The 14,568-nt window shown below is 37.0% G+C and overlaps 1 protein-coding gene across 2 annotated transcripts in view; it reads right to left on the bottom strand.

The window, feature by feature from the left end:
• Positions 1–14,568, bottom strand: part of ABCA13 (ATP binding cassette subfamily A member 13) — a 492,370-nt gene that overhangs the window by 383,589 nt on the left and 94,213 nt on the right. Inside the window, exons 16-19 of one of the 2 annotated variants that reach the window (XM_017956721.3) lie at positions 13,466–13,580; positions 5,967–10,742; positions 2,630–4,456; positions 1,069–1,178 (exon numbers count right to left, since the gene is read on the bottom strand). In XM_017956721.3, the coding sequence (XP_017812210.3) occupies positions 1,069–1,178; positions 2,630–4,456; positions 5,967–10,742; positions 13,466–13,580 (6,828 nt within the window). Of the gene's footprint in view, positions 1–1,068; positions 1,179–2,629; positions 4,457–5,966; positions 10,743–13,465; positions 14,137–14,568 lie in introns of those variants that run through there. The other variant, XM_031665413.1, reaches the window with a different exon arrangement.

Raw genomic sequence — 14,568 nt, 5'->3', positions numbered from 1 at the left:
CACCCTTAGCTTCCCCATTTCTCCTCGCTGCCCCTCCTCTTCTGAGCTTCGATTCATGTTGTCAAAACCCACTGCCATCAGCTAAGGCAGAGCACTCAGGCCCGACAGCCCACTGAGGGAACTCTGGGCAGCCCTGCTCAGGAGACTGGGCCAGAGGATGGCAGCACCTCTGTGCACCTGTGAATCACTTAAACAACTGTGGTCCATTCCACGGACTCAAGTGTGCTCTAAAATTCAACACTCACATTTTCAGAAAAGCCTTAAGATCCTCCAGTTACCCTCTAAAGCGGCTCGTGGGACTCTCCTTCAGCAGTGGCATTGAAAGGAGATTGCACTGAAATGTGCAGGAATGGATTTGGCAAGGATCATCTTAGTAGATGAATTAATTCATTTACAATATAGTCACTATTGCTGGACACTGTGCTGAGTATTATGGAGACACAGAATTTAACAAGAGACTGATCCTGTTCCCAGGAAGCTTACAGACTGTAGCAGGAAAAGAAGATACCAAAAACTATGATACCAGCAATAAGTGTCACAGCTGTAGGGAATTCAGGTTACTGCAGGGACTACTCAGCACCCATCAGGAAATGCACACAGAAGGTTATGACACAGTTTCTATCTTCAAAAAATATTGACTGCAGCAGAGGGAGGAGATGTAAGAAAGAAGAAAGTACAGAACTGCATGTGATCAAAGTCTCTTCGAGGTCTTTGCCAGTAAAGGAGATGGGGGAACACTTCTGGACAAGATACCCCAGCTCTAGGCCACAGAGTATGGCTGTAGTTTAGGTCAAGGAGACAAGGGAAGCACATTCCATAAGCAAAGACAAAAAGACCAGAAAGCCCAGCAAAGGGGCAGGAAGGGGCTGTTCAATTTGGCTGGAGCAGAGACCCAGTGGTGGGAATGAGGTTGGGAGGGGCAGATTCCTCAAGGCCTGGTTGCCAGACTAAGACAGCTGTGCTTTGTTCTAAAAGAAACTCAAGTGCAATCTACTCATCTCTCTGACACCCGAGTTCTGAAAACTGGCACAGGGCAATTGCAGAGCACTTGTTATATGAGCAGCCCACCTGCAACGATGGTGAGCACACGTATAACCATCATCTTCACTTTCTGCAGGATCTCCATGGCTTCTGAGGGCTTCACAGGCTGCTGGAAAACTTCACACATCTCAACAACACTTAGAAAAAATATATAAACAATGACATGAAAGGGTAAAAATGTGCATCCAATGTGCATTTCTGCTGTGTAGGCTAAGTTATAACACACATGTAAGAACCTCCCTGCATAATCACATTTTCTTCGTAGGAACATAAGAAAACACAGATAACACAGTCTGGACCTTTAGAAAACTTTCGGTCTCCCAAATTAGTGCAAAGCATCAATTTTGTGGCGAATACACTTTATATTTGCTTTTCTTTCTTATTTTGGTCCATTCTTTTGAAATGCAAAGGTAAATGTTGAAAGGGCATCAAAACATGACCATACGAAGAGCTATGGTGTAAATTCCCTCTGTGGAGAACTGAAAAATTTGAGATAAAACCTGAGATTGGTGGAGAATGGGGTTGCCAGGACCACCTCAGCTCAAAAGACAATTCAGAGAAGAGCACTAAAGTCAAACAGGGTATAGTTGGGGATCAGAGCATTAAAATCAAGCAAAATATAGTTTCAGATCAGAAGCAAGGAGGAGATGAGGAAGGAAGCTCTGAAAACTAGCAGTCAAATTCCAAGGTAGCAATAGTTATTTGTGCCAGTGGCTACCTGTTTCACCAACTAAAGACATCTTTCCAACTCATAGAACATGACTGGATTCAGGGTACAGCTCTGTAGTAATAGAACGGACAGAAAATAAGTCAGCTTGCCTGGCAAATGAACCAAGGTTGACATGGCATCTCCAATCTCCATGTGGGCCAGAGAGGAAGGCAGGGAGAAACAGAGACCAGGGACCACCCTAACAGTACTGTCACCCAGAGAAAGGAGAGGTAGGGACCGCTGCAGCATCTCTGGGACTCTGCACATCAAGAGGCACAGGGTCTCCAACCTAAGGCAAGAGACTGCTTCCAGGGCATGACAACTAGCAAGACTGGAGCTTTTAAGAACAGGTTTCTATTGACATAACATTCAGGGATGGGAGGGCTTGGAGGTGGATCAAACACGTGAAGTTTGGCAGAATCAAAAGAGGGCAGAAGCCAGCAGCTGCCTGGCCCTTTCCTGTGGTTAGCTACAACTGGAGGCATAATTTTCTGTGAAGCAAGCAGCTTCATGTTCCTGTGTATATACTGAGTGATTGGACCCTTGGCTGCCAGAGGATATGAATAGAAAAATTGCTTATGCAGCTAGTCTTGGGGCGAGTGAATAGAATAAAAGGTTTTTGCTTCTGAGAATAAAATAACTAACTTTTGAAATATTTGAATAAATTATAATTATATTTGAATGCCAAATAATGAGTCAAATTGTGAAAAAAATGACTGGACTTGAATTGCTCTATGTTGAAGCCAACTTCAGAGTGTGAAGAAAGTTGAAGTCAAGAAAAACTACTTACCCTGGTTCAATGTAATTCCTGCATGGTTCTATTTTACAGTTACTGCGGTAGGGAAAAAAACAAAGTGAATTCGGCTTGCTTTTTATTACCTTTGATCTGTCAGCAGGATTTTTTGCCAGTATTTAGTCAATACAAATAATCCTCTCAGGTATTTCTCCAAACAGGAAAATGGTTTGAAACTACAAGGAAAGTCAATCATCTCTTTCTTGGTTCTCTCTTCTTTTTCTGATGTGACATTCTTTCCAGTGGTTGCTTTAATGAAAATCTCAAAAAGTGGCTGAAACAAAGTTCTTGTGGAAGATGTCCATTCAGAGTTGTTAAACAGAAGCCCTTTCCTCCAGAGAGCTATTCTACTTGAAACATTATGGATTGCTTTTTCAAGTTGATGATAAGTTATATTCCGAATCAAAGGTGTGTCAAAATATAAACTTTTACTCAAATCACCTTCATAGTCACTTTTAATTCCACTGCAGGCCTCTAAAACTCTTTCTATGGTTTCCAAAAGGTTATCTGGATGCTGAGTAAATGTCATCAACAGATTAGAAACATTCCAATTATCCTTCTTTAAGTTTTTCCAAAGAGCTTCTAAGGTGAGACCGATCACCATTTTCAAGACAGACCCTATTTCTGTGCTGTTTTGTGATAATATTTTATCCACAAAAGGGATCTCTTCATGAATTATTTCCCATTTTATATCTTGAGGGTCACTATGAGTGGAAATTGGATTAGGGTATAAGAAGTCCATTTGGTTGGTGATGTTATTTATAGGCACTAAGCAACCCAGAATTTCTTCCCATAAGTTGATAGAATCCATAGAAAATGTTTGAGTTTCATTGTTAAATGCTACCACAAGACTCTTCACATCTTCCAAGTTGATTCTCACAGATGTTAAAAATTCAGCAATTTCTTCCAAAATATCAGAAAAGTCCTTAGATTGGTTCATATATGACAGTATGCCAGATGACATACTGAAAATGTCAGAGTTTGATGATGTATAAGTTTCGACCCCAATCATTTCAAAGGCCAAATCAAGAAATGGCACCAACAAATCATTTATCTTTTCAAATGTGAAATGATCTATTTTTTTCAAAGTAGCTATTTCTTTCACAAGATTTTGAACACTTTGTTGCATGATGGAATAGAGAGTGACAAAGAATTTCACACTGTCCTTGGTATTGGAGACAAAATGAGTTTTAAAAACTGTGGCCATCTTCCCTGAAACTTTCTTGACTAGTTTAAGAAGTTTCACAATGGAGTCCACTGATGTAGCAAGATCTCTCAGGTCAGCACTGTCATTCAACAGCATGACCAGAGTCCCAGACATTTCTAAGAGGGGTTCCGGGACACGACTTTCTTCACCAGCTCTTGAAAGAGGACCAAGTAATCTCTTAGTAAGTTCTAATGTTGCTCTGTTTCTTAGAGGGAATGAATTATTTATAAAGAAAAGCAAATCCGTTAGATTAGCAAGTATAACTTCTTGGAGGGTAGGATACGAAGCATAGAATTCCTTATTAGGAGCATTTAAAATTGTATCCAGAAGCCTTGCCATCTCTGTTGAACATTCTCTTACAAGGTGAAGAGCTGCCCTAAGATCCTGATTGAGTTTGAAGAGGTCCCCAGACGTATTCCCATGGAAAAACAACTGACTCACCACTGTGAAAAAGTCTGTAGTATTTTCAGTCCCATTTTTCACTGGCGTTTCCCTGAGAAGAGCATTAAGTAAATCTTGCATGAACTTCAGTCCTTGATGACTATCAAAATAAAATTCTCCATTGTCTAATATAAGTGAACTTTTTATTAGGTGATATATAGTCTCCTTTAAACTTGAAAAAATGTTCCTCAATCTGTCTTCTTTCATCAGAGCAACAAATTGATCCAGTTTCAGAACTTCTAGAATTTTATCTTTTGGGACAAAACTGTAAATATATATATATATTTATTTACTTTTACTTTTATTTTTAATACATTAACAGTGGAAATATTAAGATATATAGTGATTTATATTATTTTATTTGTTTTATACTAGCATCATGGGAGGATAATACTTAGCAAAAGATGACATGCTAAAATAATTTCAGATGAAACTCAATATTTTGTTGCCAAATCATGAAAACAGTGAGGAATTTCATGAACAAATTCTATTACAGTATTTTGAACCTGGCAACTTAAAAAGCCACATACTTTTGCTTACGAAAAAGGTTAAAATGGCTTTTACTTAGGAAAGAAGGTACAATGACTACAATGTGATTCTTGATGTAAGAGATAAGTCTCTGAAAAGTGGTTAGCATATTTATACTTTTGTGAGCTTGAGAAGTACTAGCAAATTGCTTAGACAGACGTATCAACGTGACTAGGCTGAATAATAGCCCCAGAAGTCCCTTTCTTGTATGTTTCTCAGGGTGGGCTATAGGGGAGATTCCCTCATGAGAGATGGAGGATAGATGGGAGTTATAGCCATTGTGTAATATAAATACATCTTCTCCCAGCTATTCAATCAAACACTAATCTAGGTGTTGCTATAAAGAGATTTTGCAGACGGAGTTAAAATTCCTGATCAGTTAATTTTAAATTAGAAGGGATACTGTCCTGAGTGGGCAGGAAAACTCTGAAAGAGCGCTTAGAACCTCTGTAACTTAGAGGCACAAAATCACTGCTGGGTATTCATAGTCAGTGGCTCTCCCTTCCCCTGGTCTTCCTTCCTAACCACCTGTGGACAAGGAGCTTTCACTCATGCCCGCGGCGCCCCTGCCTGCTGTGGGCCTCCCTTCCTGACAGTCGGCCCTACTGATTGCAGACTTACTTAGCCAGCCCCCAAAATTGTGTAAGCTAATTTCCTTGGATTAAATCCTTTGACGGTTTTTGTTACTCTGATTGAAACTTGACTAAAGCAGACATCATGGAATAAATTGGAATTTCCCTCCAGCCTTTTCACTGGCAAACTTCAAATGAGATTTTTGAAGATATATGAAAAAGAGATAATGTGACTATCACTTTTTATGTCTCTAAATGCAAGCATCACAGTAGATTCATTGGGCTGAGAATATTTAAGTCCCTAGTTGGTGATTAGACAGTTAGTATAGCAATTCAAATTATGGCAATCCTGTATATGCATGTACAGCTATGAAAAGTAATTTTTCAGATCCATACAAAACGGAATTCATAATTGTTTTCATAATCTAAAAATGTAAGAATAATATGTGATTAATTACCCTGGACTGGGTTTATATTTTACTAGTTAGATGACAGTAACCAAAATTCTTTTACGTTGACATTTTGATAAAATATTTATTAAGACAAATTTACATCAAAGATATTTCAAAAGTATTAGATACAAACATTGTTTTTGACATGCCTATACTCCAGAAAATAAAGTAGTTTGAGATATATCACAACTACATATACGACACAAAGCAAAAGTAGACTCACCTCATCTCTGCAGTAACATCTTTGTGGAAATCTTTCAGCAGAAGAGATATTTTGTTCTCAGAATCTTCCTTTAGCAAAAGGGATAAGAATGTTTTCAAAAGTTGTTCCATGAAACCTACTATGCTTCTCGGAGGGAGAACTGTTTTCCTACTAGTTTCTGACTGCATATGGTTCAAGATAAGGTTAATGAAATTCATTATTTGAAGGTCAGTATCACTTAAGTTCCAAGCTGCTTCTTGAGAATTCCCAGCTAAGTTATTGATTGAATTAATTAGGATGTTTTCAAAAAGCAACTGAACACCTGAGAAATTAGTCAGCTGTTCTTGATTTAGCAGATGAGCAAGAAAGGCAACATCAAAATTGCCTTCTCTAGATATATTTTTTAAAGAGCCCCAAAAAGTAGTAATAGCTTTGGTTAACAAAGCTCTATCTTCAGTTGAGCTCTCATTGGTCACAGGAATGAATAGTGTTTCTATCATTCTGGAGTAATCCTCATCTGCATATTCCTGAAGCCAGTTTTTTGTGACCAATAGAAAATCTTCAATAATTTCTAATGTCTTCAGTGACTGTGAATCCAGGATCTCCAGGAAACGGGCAAATTGCAAAGTAATGTTTTGAAGAGCCACTGAATTTATACTTTTGATATCTTTGTTCATTTCAGAGAGCAGGTGTCTGACTCTAAAATCTTGGGTTAGGTCTTTCACGATTTGTTGAAACTCAGGCCATAGCTCTTCAAAGTTGTAAGTTGTTTCATTCTTTTCAATAAAATTTGATAATGCTTCTGAACTGCTACCTGTGAGATTTGCATTCAGGAGCATCATAAATGAAGAGAGTAGATTATGAGTACTTTTTTCTAGGCTCCAGTCTTCAGAAATCAATTGTATTGTCCTTTCCAAATTCGAGGAAATAATCTTTTGAACAGATGTCTCTGTGTCTTCATTAACGTTAAGGATCTTGTTTAAACTAGCTAGTTTGTCAAGAGTATTTTCACCTGATGTAACTTTTGTAAAGTTGACATTTTTAAGTTTTTCTATGATTTGCAAAGCAACTTGCTTTATGGGACCACTAGGACAAAGTCCAGAGATGCTATCCCTAGTTTGATTTATTGAAGGTGGGACAAATGGTAATATCTTATGCCAAAATTTCTGCACAGTTTTCACAAGAGAAATGTTAACATGGAAGACGTCAGCGAGCTCCAGAAGAATAGAATTCCAGTCCACTAATTCATGAATTATGCAGACCACTTTCCTATTTATTTCCATTCGGGAGGTTTCATTTGAACATGGTGAATCTTCACCTTGGGGAGACAGGTGGAGATGATCGAGTATACTGGCCACTTTGCCATAAAAGGAAGAAGACATGAGCCCATGGACACTGCAGGGGTCTACCTTTGAATTCTGCTGAAATCCAGAATTTGTATGATTCCAGCACCAAACCACAGGAAAACAAGTTAAAGTCTCTGAAATAATATCTGGCTTATCTGATATTAATTCAATTATATCCAAAAGAATTTTTATCACAATTGTGAAGTCTTCCTTGGTGATATCTGAAATGGTTATGCCATGAAGGAGTATGAAGCTGTAGACATCCTTGAGGCCTTCAGTGATGTTTTTACCAAGTACTCCCTGTAGGAGCCTTACAGCATGAGGAAGCACATAGTACACATCTACCACAGCATCCACAGCATCTTTAGGAAACAGGCGTGAGAGCTGCAGCAGGTGATTAACATTCCAAGAATGCGAGCTGTCTACAAATTTTTTCATCAAGTCAACAAGCAAGTTGACCCCTAACTTGCCAGTTCTCACATTACTGATATTCCTAAAGAAATCCATTAGGCTTGCACTAATTTGTTCAAGTTGATCCACCAAAATGTCTATGTCTGCCTTCTTAAGAGTACGCATGACAGAAGTTACCTTCTTCAAAACTTGCATATAACCTGTATTTTGTGGACGAATGTGATGAACTGCAGGCATTAAGGAAGTGAACACATCCCTCATCAGTTGAATCCCAAGACCCGTGGCTTTCATTATTTCAGGTGAAATTATTTTTGGTGAATTTTGGAGGTCATGAGATAAGTTGAAGGCAAGGTAACTAGCTAAATGATAAATGGAATTGCCTACACTGTTTACATCTTTTTCTTTTGGACTGGTGGCAAATATGTTTAACAAGTTTCCAGTTTTAGAAGAGGAATTATTTTCCAGGATGTTAGAGTAAATACCTTTTACAAGCTTCTGAAATTCCTTCCCCAGTGTTATTAAATGAAGCCAAATATTTTGAAACTGATTAGGAATTTCATCTGACATTTCTATTGGTCTTAGAATTAATTCAGTAAAATATTTCCAATTGGATTGAGATGCAAAATCAAAGTCTGTTGTTAAATTGTTGATGCTCATCCTTACTTGCTTTGTGGAATCATTTAAAAGAGCTAATAAAATCTCAAATTTAGGTATCTTCTCTTTTTCAAAGACTGTAGTAAGTACAATATTTAGAAAGTCAGTTACGTCTTTCAAGTAAATATTTACACAATTTATATGCAAGCCATTTGATGAACAAAGAGGTTTTTTTACATTTAACACCCAAGTTATAATTTTCAATATAGAGTTCACTTTCTTTTCTATATGTCTGAAATTCCCCAAAATATTTTGAAGATGGCCTTGTGAAAAACTGGAGTTAGACACCAAATACAAATGGTTTATGACATCTAACCACACAATGCATCCTTTCAGCCTGCTAATTGTGCTCTCAGAGGAAAATGTGGAATTTATCATGTCTAGAATACGTAACATCCTCTGTGAGGTATTTACATATAAAAAGCCATCTTCTAAAATAAACTCAGTAACATTTTGGAAAATATCAGCACAGGAAAACAAATCTCGATCATGTGATACATTTCTAAGAAATACTATTGCTTCTCTTAGCTCAGTGATGATATTTTCAAATTTCTCTCCATCATTTGTGAGATTATTTGAAAGAAAGTCATTTATCGAATCTACATTTCTGTCTATATTTTCTGAGGTACTGCTAAACTCAATGAAAACTTTGAGCAGAGAATTTAAAAACTCTCTGCTTGTACTTGTGTTGAATGGAAATGTCTTCAACTGATGCAGGGCAGTTTCCACGGTGAAAAGGGATTTCTCCACTGGCTCCAAGTTAAGTTTTTTTACTGAAACTAACGCATTACCTAAAGCTACCAAAAAATCCCTGAGATCCAGGAAGTCCTCCCGATCATGGAAGTCATCGGCTTGAGTTACATTTTTAAACAAATTTAATATGAGTCTAGCAACATTATGTGTGGGAAATATTCCCTGGCAGCTTTTGGAGACTTTCACATGATTTTCCAGTTCATCCAAAAGCTGAGTGAAACCATGATGAAGAGATGTGAAAACATTCAGGTCAAACTTAAATAATTGAGATATGCTTTCCCAGATTTCAGTCCACATTTGAAGCCATGAAACAGTACAGTGAATGGACATAAACTTGTTGAACACACTGACATTTGCTGAGAGGTTTGAAAAAATTTGTGCCAATGGAAAAACAAATGAAGTCTCCTCACTTGTTGAATAATTTATGGAAGAAATATGTTTACTGTCCGAAATCAAGCACTCATTATCGAATAGGCCTTCTACTGAACTGTTGAAGAACTGGCTCATGTATTGAAATAAAGAAAGACGAAAATCTTCATCAATTATGAGCAGCTGTTTGAGGCCTGTCAAAGTAGTGTGGATCACTTCCAGTTCTTGGCCTTCTGTGGACATGAAGGATTGGGCTTGAAGCTCCAAAAAGTTAAAAATTGAAAGCAATTGCTGACAATAAGATACGTTAGAAATTCCCCCAAGAAGCTCTGCTGCCTTAAATAACAATGCAAATGCTTTACTGATGCTTTGGAAATTAAATTGTTTTATGATATCCAAAATGTGTTTTGAGATTTGTGTAAGGTAAGTCAGTGAAGAACCTCTACTCTGAATATTCAAAAATTCATAAATGTATTGGTAAAATGAAGAATAAATTTGCAGAAGTAAAGCTGAATCCTTGTCCTGAAAGACATTTAGGTATTTTTGAGTCAAAATTTTACCAACTTCTTGTTTTTGAGGTTCAGAAAGGGCTGAGAAAAAATCAGATGCATTCCTGATAGTGTAGACCGTGTTCAGAACTTCTGAGACCTCTCCCTCCTCCAAGAATCCAAATTCATGGAGACTCTTTATTATAGTCTCACTTAGACGTACAAAATCTATGTTCATAGCTGGTGATTCCGGCCAATCCGAATGGAACAACTGGGAAAAGTTAAAACTTGTACTCAGAATCTCATTTTCTGGAACAGAAAAATTTAAAAGTGAAAAGAAGTTTTCCAGTTTAGCTCTTTTTCCTTTTGAAATGCCGTAGACCCATAATTCTAATAATTTGGGATTAATTTCAAAAAGTATTAATTCCAGGAATCTCAAAAGATTTTTTGGTTCCTTCCTTATCCAGTGACTTTCGAGAGTTCGCATTTTCCAGCTCACTTCTTTGCCAAATTCCAAGAGTTTCTGAGCACCAGTGGCAGATGGGTCTCTCTTTAAACTTTTCAAATGATTTGTCCACAGAGAATTTATATTCAGAATATCCTCCGTGAGAGATGGGAGGTGATGGAAATTGGGAACGATGGAGGAGTCAAAAAGATTAAGCAACAATAATTTCTCAAAAAATTCCACAAATGATAAAAGAAAGTTCATTTGTTCATCCTCAAGGGTGTGCAACTTCTTTTCCATCATTAAAAGGTGCTTTGTGAAATTTAAAGCCCTGTAATATTAGTAGAATTATTTTAATATAAAATAAAAAATAAATGTGATTTATCACATTTCCAAGTTAATACTCACTTATTGATAGTAAAACACAAATGAAACATTTAATAGACAACATGTTTTTCAACAGAAATTAAACGAATGTGAGCATTTGAAAGTGTTTTAGAAATCCACAATGAAGTTATATACATTTAGTTTAAAATGTTTCCTACTACCAAAAAGAATGCATTCTTAATTATTTTCCCCTGGCATATTTAACAATAATATATATGATTATTAAAGACAAGTTCGCTATTTATGTCAGAAGAATCCTAGGATTTAATTCCATTTCAAAATGTCTTAGCATATAAAGGTAGTACAAATAGTGGAGTGCATTAGAAACCATGCCTGTATGGTTTAAGGAAGGTATGGGGATTCCCTGTCCTGGAAGGCAATTCCAGTGCTCTTTCAACAATACTATATACATCCTACTGTTAGAAACTCATTATTATATATGGGGTAATTTATCTCCAGGTGTTTAATTTTAAAATACAGAGTTCTCAGAAGAGCAACTCAGTCACTGTAAGTCCCCTCTTGTAATAGAAACCCACACTTGCAGAACTAACTTCTACTGACTCAGAAGTTACAAATCCACTTTTGACATTCTTGGGGTTACATGTGTTTCAGAATTCAGGATGTTCATCCTTTAGAAACGCAGCATGGTACAGGTATCAGATATGTATTCATGCACCTCAGTGAGGGCTGGGGCAGCCCTGATCATCAACATATTAACACTTCGGCAGTGAGACCTGTGAATGATCTTGCGGAGCAAGAAAATACTCTTGAAACTGCTTCACATCAGTTCATGCTAAATCTCTGCGGAATGAGCTGTGATATCAACCATAAGAAAAGCCTCTATTTTCAGACTTTGTAAGAGTTCAGCATTGTGGGTAAGGAATTTTTGACCTTTATTGGCTATTTATGCCTTAAAGGGTAAACTACTTCCGAAGTTTTTTAACCCTCTGCTCCTGTTGTATAACACACTCTCTGACATAGGACAGACACAAGACCTATCAAAGGCAAAATGCTGTTTACCTCCCTGATAGCTGACATCTGAGCACCCCATACAAAAAATATAGGCTTAATTTAGTTAGTTGTTATTTTTAGGACAGAATGACTTCTTTGAAATAATTCCTTGGGGAAAAAAAAAAATCCCGTCAGGAAAGAGAAAGTTCTATTAGGAATTCAACATAAACCTTGCCTAAATCCAGCCCTCCCTAAGAATAGATGCCTAATTATCATCCAAGTCATTGTGCCTTGATAGAGAAGAACATAAAACTGTCTTTATTTGGATAAAGACAGTTCCATTTGAAATGGAACTGAGAGGGTTATGGAGTAGCAATAGAATAATAAATTGAAGTAGAAGTAGTACTACTAATAGTATTATTGCCACATGTTTTTATATTACTTTAGTAATTTAGCTTATAAAGCACTTTCACAACTACAATCTTAGTTAATTCCTACAACAGCCTTTTGAAGTACACTTCATTATTTCCCTTTCATGAAAAAAGAAACTTTTTATTTTTTTAATTGGCAGATTCAAGTTGTTATTATGTAGCATGACTAGGAGACCACCCAGGTTTTGTCATTTCAAGTTCAGCTTTGTTAATATAAATTGTGCTTAACATTCAATGATTTTTCATTCATTAATTCAACATCTAATTATCTACTACTATCCATGATGAAAGACACTGTGCCAACTGCTATGGGTCTACAAATATAAAGTTAAATGTGTCCTTGTGCACAAATAGACTAGTTTTGTGCTGATTTTCCAGGGCTGTTAAATTATTGAGGCTCTCAGGAAAGAGGAATTAAAAATCTGACATAGGCAAGGAATTGATTCTCTAGAGGGTCCATCCCATTGTCCTTTCTTCTGTTCCTACTAATAGCTGGGCTTAAGAAGTTCCATAGGAATGACTAATCCCCATTTTAGACAGATACAGCAGAATGGTTCTCCAACTTTGCTGTGCACTGGAACCACCTATAGAATGTGTGAAATATACAGAAACCTGGGTCCTGTACACAGAGTAAAATTTCCTATGTCTGGGGCAAGGGGCAAGCATTTTTATTTTTAGCGATCTTCACAGATTTAATCCATTCTCAAATTTGAGAGTTACTGCTCTTATGCAAAACTTCTCTCCCGTCATGTTCCAACACACCCCACAGATAACAGAGTATACCTTTAAACTGGACACACTGTTCATAACCATACATAAAAATCTGCATTTCAATACATGTGCTGAAATAGGACAGCAGAAAATAGTCTGACAAATTTAGTTCCAAAGACCGCTTCTCCCTCCCAGGAGTCTTTGAAACTAACAGAATCTATAGTATTGATTTCCTGTTTAAACTCTAGGCAACTAGCTAAGACAATTTTTCAAAAACAAATACCTTATTTTTGGAGCATCTATTACAAATCGTGTTATTATTGAAGGAAAATCTTCTTACTACAATCTGTATTTCCTTTCAAAATCCATTGATTCATACATTCTATTAAGCAACTTGAAACTTGAGTCATACATTCTATTAAAGAAATATTTATTGAACAGCTCACATGAAAGATTGTGTCAATATCTAAATCAGGCTCATAAATTTTAAAGAATGTATATCCTATAATTAGATTTTGATTATCTTCAGATGATAATTAAATCAAGACCTAGAAGTTGAATTCTGATAACTTACCTGGATATGGAAGCTGTTGGAGACTTGAGTAGATTATTCAAAAATTGAAAATAATTATCACTGATGATTTTCCAATCCATGTTTTCTTCAAAACAAGGAGATTCCTCAGGAAAAGCTAAATAAAAAGACATTTCCTACATTAATTATAAACTGGTTATAAGAGACAAATCTAAAAAAGTAAAAAATGCTAGAGTAGTTCACCTAATGTGATTGAAAATGTTTAAAAAAAAGAAAAAAAAAGGACAATTAGCAATCTTTCTAATTTGACTTGTGCTTCCAGACAAGATGAAGTACCAATCACTGGCCATTGAGCAATGTAAGACACTGATCCAGGAAAGGCAGTAGATGACAGGGTGAGACTTATGATTATGCCAGCTTGCTGCTTTAAGACAGAGTGCAGGCCATGGCACAAGAAGGAGAACTGAGCCAGAGTCCAGTGGACATGCTGATTTGGGAAAAAGCTTAGACTCTGAATAACAGCTAGAAACCACAGGATGGAGTGCCAGAGAAGACTGCACAAGGCAATGAAATTGGCAGTGTGCTTCTCTCGACTATTCAGATGAGTAATAATCAACACATGCATTTGAGGAAACTACCTGAGACCATGGAAAAAATACCCAAAAGAATTAAAGGTGGCCAGGTGCGCTGGCTCATACCTGTAATCCCAGCACTTTGGGAGGCTGAGGCAGATGGATCACCTGAGGTCAAGAGTTCAAGACTAGTCTGGCCAACATAGTGAAATCCCATCTCTACTAAAAATACCAAAAAATTAGCCGGGTGTGCTGGTGGACGCCTGTGATCCTAGCTACTTGGGAGGCTGAGACAGGAGAATTGTTTGAACCTAGGAGGCGGAGATTGCAGTGAGCCGAGATCACGCCACTGCACTCCAGCCTGGGTGACAGAGTGAGACTGTCTCAAAAAAATAAATAAATAAATAATAATAAATGATTTTTTTAAAAAAAGAAAAGGATTAAAGGTAACAGTTTCTGGTGGTCAGGACCAGGAATATACTTTGTTTCTATCAGCCAGATTGAAATAATCCATAATTCATTAGTCATTGCGTACAGTACAAAAAAAAGGGTCTTGCTTCAGGAGTGGGAAGT

Source organism: Papio anubis, chromosome 4 (assembly GCF_008728515.1).
Source record: "Papio anubis isolate 15944 chromosome 4, Panubis1.0, whole genome shotgun sequence".
In the NCBI taxonomy this organism is placed as follows: Eukaryota; Metazoa; Chordata; class Mammalia; order Primates; family Cercopithecidae; genus Papio; species Papio anubis.
Note: the sequence above shows the minus strand (reverse complement) of the source record. Positions and strands in the feature narration are given on the sequence as shown.